A 7,913-nucleotide genomic window follows, 5' to 3' on the forward strand; every position below is an offset into this window, starting at 1 on the left:
AGGTTTCTGCCTCTTAAAAGGAAGTTTTTCCTTGCCTCTGTCGCCTAGTGCTTGCTCTTGGTGGGAACTGTTGGGCTTCTGTAAATAGCATCATAGAGTACGGTCTAGACCTGCTCTTTTATGAAAAGCGCTGTGAGATTAACTGTTGTTGTGATTTGGCGCTATATAAATAAAATTGAATTGAACACATCCATATGACAATATTCACTGAAAGTTATAGCGCCAACTGCTTGTAATAAGACATGTCATGTTTTGATGGACTACTTCTAGCAGGTTGGCCATTTGAACTTCAAAACTGTCGCAGAAACCAGTAACACATTGACGCCATGTTGTAAAACTTTTGAGTTTTCGGTTAATGGCGTGGTGGTAGCAAAGTTCCACGTTTCGCCATGACACAGGAAGTTGTTGTAACTTCACTGTATATACTCAGATCTGTACCAAATTTTACACATTTGATAAGAATCCCGCCCTGAACACATCTACATGTCAATATTCACCCATAGTCATAGCGCCACCTGCTAGCAAAAGGAAGTGACCTTCAATGAAGCAGCCCCTGCGGCATGTTTTACCTACATTTACGAAATTTCTGTAGCTCATGTATGTCTACAAGTATATAGAAGTCTCTTGGAGCCATTGCCTAAACCCAAAAGGAAGATGGACATTTTGGATTTAATGGTAATTTTTGGTGATTTAAAGGCTCAGTACTTTAACTCCCAGAGAATTAGTCTGATCGACTTAACATTTTCGCTGTACTATCGAATCTCACCGACGATTAAAAGTAGTACAAATGGTGAGTTTTTGTGGAATGGCATGCCTGTGGCGTGGCATCCAAAAACCTAGATTCGCCATGAAAAAGGAAGTTGTTGTGACTTCAGTGTACATACTCACATCTGCACTAAACTCTACATATTTGATAAGAGTCCTGCCCTTAACACATCTAGAAGCCACTATTTACTCATAATCATAGCACCACCTACTGGCAACAGGATCTAAGCATTGTGTGACACTCATAATGCGATTTGAATAAAATTTTCATGATGTATTCCACACTTGACATACTGGGACATAACGTATAGTTACCAGGTGTAGAGCACGCTGGCAGAGCTGCTATTATTACTATTATTAGTGTGAGAGCTGTAGCTCTTTATTATTATAGGTTTATTTATTCCACGTTTCTTCAGCATCTTCTCCTGCACAGTTTGTCCTAGAAACTTTGTTTCAACTTCAAAATGTACATCCTGTTCAGCGGATGTATGCCATTACCTGTGTTTCTGATATATGTAATGGTTGATTATTTGAATTTTTGTATGCATTTTAAAACAAATGGGTTTCAATGGGAGCAGAGGCTCAACTTTCTTCCAACCTACTCAACTTTAAGAGCTAAATGCTCCAGCATATGTGCAGCTACAGACTCCATTTGAGCCATCTAGGCTACCGTTACCTAAGCTACATGTCATGGGATGTCACCCCTTTCTGGGGGCTTTCAGGATGTTTACACTATATAGTCTATAGTTAGTACTCATGCGACATACTGCTGAAAAGCTACGCTTTACAATTCTAAGCTAAGCTTACGATTCATTTGATGCAAACCTATTCAAGATACAGTGTTTCACATATGTTTATTTATTTGCGATGGCCCGCCACAATATTAACGCTGACTGCCACATATTGATTTTCGTTTCTTTTTTAATAGGCCTATTTAATGCACTGCCTGTAGAGCTGCCATTTTTGCGCAGCACATCCTCTCGCTCGTCCCTCCATCTCTCTCTGACTCTCCTTCATGAACACAGCTGCACAAATCAGTCCAACACAACGCTGTCAATGCCGGACTTTAAAAAGGTTATTAGCAAGCATGTAAGGAAGTCTAGCTAATAAGGAGAGCTAAGTTAATGTTAGAATACAGCTGGGATTTTGAGGCCAATACGCTGTATAGCTGGTAGTCAATATTGACTGCACGCACGGGCTAATGTTAGTGTATTCATTATAATTTCAGATAGTAATATAGGCTAATAAACTGGTTCCTAAACTTTATTAGCTCAAGAGAAAGAACTCCGGTGTCTCCTTGCAGCCCAAATTTACAAAAATACCTCTACATTTACAAATTGCGGATAAAGAGCAAAACAAACCATGTAAAATGTATTTATGAGTTGCTTTTTCCAGGTATGCTAGAGTTGGATAGCCAGATTCACACAAGTATGTTGTGCCAAACATACTTGTTGGCTCTGGCTGGCTCTGGAGACGTGGAACATCACCTCTCTGTGGGGGAAGGAACCGGAACTTGTGCGCTACCAGTTAGATGTGGCGGGGCTAACCTCCATGCACAGTCTAGGTTCTGGAACCATACTCCTTGATAGGGGATGGACCCCATTCTTCTCTGGAGTTGCTCAGGGTGTGAGGCGCCGGGTGGGTGTGGGGATACTCACAAGCTATTATGATTGTCTATTACGAATACCATGTTCGAACATAAGGATGCTCATAAGTGTATGTGGTACCAGAGCACCCTAAGCCCAAGATCGATTTTGTAATCGTTTCATCTGATTTGAGGCTGCATGTTTCGGACACTCGGGTGAAGAGAGGGGCAGAGCTGTCAACTGATCACCCTCTGGTGGTGAGTTGGGTCAGGGGGTGGGGGAAGACTCTGGACAGACCTGGTAAGCCCAAATGGGTAGTGCGGGTGAACTGGAAACGTCTGGAGGAGGCCCCTGTCTGTGAGATCTTTAACTCAAACCTCCGGCGGAGCTTTTCTGGCATCCCTGTGGAGGTTGGGTACATTGAACATGAGTGGCCAATGTTCAAAGCCTCTATTGCTGAAGCCTCAGCGGGAAGCTGTGGTCTCAAGGTGCCTCAAGGGGCGGTAACCCTCGAACACCGTGGTGGACACCGGTGGTCAGTGAAGCCGTCCGACTGAAGAAGGAGGCCTTCCGGGATTTGTTCTCTCGGATGACTCTGGAGGCGGTTGCAAGGCACCGACAGGCCCGAAGGGCTTCTGGAGAACTGTCCACCACCTTAGGAGTGGGAAGCGGGGAACCGTCCAAGCTGTGTTACAGTAAGGATGGGACCCTGTAGACCTCAACTGGGGAGGTAATTGGGCGGTGGAAGGAACACTTTGAGGAACTCCTAAATCCAACTGGCAAGCCCTCTCTAGTAGAGGCAGAGCTAGAGGCTGATGGGGGTTTCTCGTCAATTTCCCTGGAGGAAGTCACTGAGGAAGCCGCAGGGATTGATGAGATCCGCCCAGAAATGCTAAAAGCTTTGGGTGTGGAGGGGCTGTCTTGGATGACACGTCTCTAACATTGCGTGGAAGTCGGGTACAGTGAGTACAGTTTCGTCCTGGTCCGAGTACTCGGCACTAGGTCCGACTCTTTCCAGGTGAGGGTTGGCCTTCACCAGGGCTGCGCTTTGTCACCAATCCTGTTTGTGATATTCATGGACAGGATATCGAGGCGTAGACGTGGCGAGGAGGGGTTGCAGTTCGGTGGGCTTGGGATCTCATCACTGCTTTTTGCGCATGATGTGGTCCTGATGGCATCATCAGCAGAGTGTGAAGCGGTTGGGATGAGGATTAGCGCCTCTAAATCTGTGGCCATGGTTCTCAGTAGGAAACCGGTGGAGTGGCAACTCCAGGTAGGGAATGAGTCCTTACCCCAAGTGAAGGAGTTTAAGAACCTTGGGGTCTTGTTCATGAGTGAGGGGAGATTGGACGGAGAATCGGAGCAGCGGGGGCGGTATTGCACTCGCTTTACTGCACCGTTGTGATGAAAAAGAGCTGAGCCGTAATCTCTCTACCGGTCAATTTTCGTTCCTATTGTCATGAAGGCTGGGTCATCACCGAAAGAACGAGATCGCGGGTACAAGCGGCCGAAATGGGTTTCCTCAAGCGGGTGGCTGATGTCTCCCTTAGAGATAGGGTGAGAAGCTCGGCCATCCGCGAGGAGCTCAGAGTCGAGCCGCTGCTCCTTTGCGTCGAAAGGAGCCAGTTGAGATTTGGCATCTGGTAAGGATGCCTCCTGGACGCCTCCCTAGGGAGGTGTTCCAGGCACGTCCAGCTGGGAGGAGGCCTCGGGGAAGACCCAGGACTAGGTGGAGAGATTATCTCTCCACACTGGCCAGGGAACACCTCGGGATCCCCCAGTCAGAGCTCGTTAATGTGGCTTGGGAAAGAGAAGTTTGGGGTCCCCTGCTGGAGCTGCTGCCCCCGCGACCCAACCCCAGATAAGCGGATGAATATGGATGGATGCATACATACATAACAGTCAAAAAACGTGCTGTTAACTGCATTCACTTTTCCAGCAATTGGGGGAACTACAGACTGACGGACACACTGTGAAGTCAGAAACTTAGAGAATCATTAGGTATGTGATTGGCAAAGGGCAAAAAAGCAGGAAAATATACTGAGAACCCCCCACACCTCGATAAAATTGGGGGCAGCTCTATTACAGCATATGGATGGTAAAGCAGGACCCATGACAATAACTTATTTGGTGGATGTGTTGCAGTGGGAATCAAAGACAAGTGTCTAATCCACTGCGCCTTCGCCACCTCTCTATAATAATAATTATTTTGTATTAATTTTTACCAAGCTTCAAACAGCTAAATGTGCAACATGCAGCATGAAATAATTGACTGTATAACTAACTTTCAAATTAGTAGTAGAAGTTAATAGATGATTTTTAATGAATAAGAGACAGCAGCAAAGGTTGTTGCCCATTTAAGACCTGGTGGCCTAACTGTTAAAGAAACAGTTATACATTATTCAGGAAACTGATCAAACAGCCACATCAGTCTCTGTCTATTGATTAACTGTAGGAAAATGTTTGGCATTTGAACTCTAGCAGCGGGCGGGCATGTGCGACGAGAACAACCGCACCAGTTTCACGGGATCGTGCCAGTTACACAAGCCATTGCCATGGTTACCTCGCGGAACACTTGTTTTCCTGTCTGTTGATGAGGAGCGCAGAGCGACCCAAGCAGCGACCCGATCAAAGCAGTCTGAAAAGGCCTTATATAAACCCTGTCACAACCATTCACAAGAAATTTTTTTATAACTTGCCAAAACCTTTAACATCAAGTCGTACAGACAAAGGCAACCATTCATACAGCAAAGTCTATGTAAATGCTCCATACTTGTATAGCACCTTTCTAGTCTTTGACCACTCAAAGCGCTTTTACACTACATCTGCATTCACCATTCACACACTGAGCCTAAGTGCTCAAACAGAAACTAACATTCCCACACATTCATACACCGGCGGAACAGCCACCAGGGGTAGTTCGGGGTTCAGTATCTTGCCCAAGGACACTTCGACATGCACGGTAGTAATCATTATTCTTTACCATTGACGACAACGTTGCCGATTCACGATTGCTCTAAAAGTTGCTCTATGTATCATCAGCTTAAGTCAATGTAGAATTGTTTGCGGTTAAAAGCTTTTTGTTGGTCGCACAAAGTTTACAACGGACGACAAAGTTCTTTGCATCTTAGACTGTGACACAATAATGGCAACAACGTTACTTACAGCTGTCGAAAATACCTCTCCTCCCCGTTCTCCTGTCTTCCTTTTTGGCTAATAGCTGATAAGGTCTGGTGGCGCTGAGCTGCAGCGCAGTCGCGCATTCACGTCAGGAAGTTCAAGTAGGGCAGCCTTAATGTGATTAGTAACTGTAATAACATTACTGTTTTGGAAATAGCAATCTGTCACACTACACACTTTACTGGGAAGATTCATATTACAGTATTACTGCCCAACACGTTACGTACCACTGATGCGCGAGAGCGACTGTGTTACACACTGCGCAGGTGTGGAATGGGCAGCTGAACGCAAAGAACATTCTTGTTGATACTTGGAAAGGAAGAAAACTTTACACACGTCAGCCTGTAGATGTTCTCAAATCATTTCCATTTCATTTGGCCAGCTCCTATACATCACATCCTTGAATCATAGAGGCACATGTCATTTGGGACAGTTAAACAGAGATATTGGAGTGCAACAGATCATGGTGACCAAAAAGCCAAAAGAGTGTGTGTGTTTAGAAGAGAGAACAAATAATATGGGAGTTTCTGGAGAAAAGGTTAAAACATACAGACGATCCTGGAGTTCACTGGTGTCCTGTCTGGTCCCCAGCTGGTTCACCATGCTCTTGATCTGAGCAGCTGTCATGAAAACAAGACACAGTCATAAGTCTCAATCTTGTAATGGAAAAGACTTATAAAAACACATAAAAATATGGCTAAAAAATATCTTAAACCTTAGCGATACGACTTCACAAAAGGATTGATCTTATTAGATTAAAAATGAATAGATAATTATGCTTTTGATAAGTCTCATTAGATCAGACTAGTAAAAACATTATATTGAATTTCAGAAAACTCTAATTAGTGCATTACAGCTTGTGGAATGTGGACTTTTTTTGAACAAGGTATGGATACACAACCCACGCCACATTTTATGTAAACACTATCCACAACTTGGAGGAGTAACTAGAATAAATAAATATATCAGTTTAATATTCTAACATTAAATATAATGTGGCAATGGCGCAGAGGATAAGACACATGCCTTTGGTGTGAGAGACCCGGGTTCAACTCCCTCTGTGACACATCGACCCTGAGCAAGACACTTAACCCCTAGTTGCTCCAGAGGCGCGCGACCTCCGACATATCTAGCAATTGTAAGTCGCTTTGAATAAAAGCGTCAGCCAAATGTAATGTAATAAAAAGTAATATTAATTACATTGATGAATCAACCCAGCCCCATCTCAAATGCAGCACTGAACCCAGCAAGACTTGTCTAAGCAGGCTGACTGAATATCACACACACACACACACACACACACACACAGCATTACAGGCTAGACAATGGCATACATGCTACAATCACAGCAGCTCAGGTTTTAGTTGTTTTTTACTCAAATATCATCATATACTGTGTATCCCAGCGAAAGGTAGGCATGAAGGTATGAAAAAAAAATAATAAAAAAAAACAAAAAAATACCGCCCAAGTAGAGGGCTGCATTGGGATTGGGACCCCATCACAAATCGTGCGGGAGCGGGCCGTTTTTTACTCTGCTGCGGGTGGGAGTGGGCAGTTAAAAAAAGTTGTTGGGGAGTGAGGTTTACTCACTGCACAGCCATGCTGGTTTCTGTCACAAGGGCTTATACAATACAAGACCAAAGCAAGGCAAGTCTGAAATTTGGAAAACTTCTCAGTTGCTACTGACAAAAATGAATGCAATAATTTATGTTTGTTATTTTGACGTTTTAACATAGCCCAAATATTTGTGTCCTGTTTTTCACTCTGCATGTCACAATGTTTGTGGGTGCGGGCGGTAATGGTCAAAAAATGAGCGGGATCGGCATCAAGAAAACAGTCCCGCGCAGGGCTAGGCCTGTCACAATAACTACTTCCGTTGAATCAGGGGTCGGCAACCCGCGGCTCTTTCATCCTTATACTGCGGCTCCGAGTGGCTTGGGAAAATAAATTACTAAAAAAAAACTAAGTATTTAATTGAAATGTATTTTATTTGTGTTAGTTCTTTTTTCGCCTTTGGAGTCCTGTCCATCTTCGGATCCACATATGTATGTGAGCAGCTATTCTCTACCATGAACTACATTAAAAACAAACACCACTCACGCCTCACACATGACAGCTTACAGTCCTGCGTAAAGATGAAAGTGACTTCGTACAGCCCCGATTTGCAGACGCTGTGTGCAGAGGTTCAGGAGCAAAAGTCCCATTAACCAGGTAAAATAAATATTTATGCAGATATTTTGCAAATATTTATTTTTTTATTGTTTAGTGACACAGTGCTTTTTTTCTCAATTTATTTTTTAAATTCAGGTCAAGGCTCCGCTACATGCTCTGAAAGCCCAAAGGCGATACTATAAGGATGACGGCTCACGGCATTTTTTGCTT

At 44.0% G+C, this 7,913-nt stretch overlaps 1 protein-coding gene across 1 annotated transcript in view; it reads right to left on the minus strand.

The window, feature by feature from the left end:
- Nucleotides 1–6,151, minus strand: part of stx12 (syntaxin 12) — a gene marked incomplete at its 5' end in the record, with an annotated part of 20,927 nt that extends 14,776 nt beyond the window's left edge. Inside the window, 1 exon segment of the mRNA XM_046058675.1 lies at nt 6,082–6,151. Within this exon segment, the coding sequence (XP_045914631.1) occupies nt 6,082–6,151 (70 nt within the window).
- Between the last annotated feature and the right edge of the window lie 1,762 nt (nt 6,152–7,913).

The sequence above is a fragment of the Micropterus dolomieu genome, linkage group LG09 (assembly GCF_021292245.1).
Source record: "Micropterus dolomieu isolate WLL.071019.BEF.003 ecotype Adirondacks linkage group LG09, ASM2129224v1, whole genome shotgun sequence".
NCBI lineage: Eukaryota > Metazoa > Chordata > Actinopteri > Centrarchiformes > Centrarchidae > Micropterus > Micropterus dolomieu.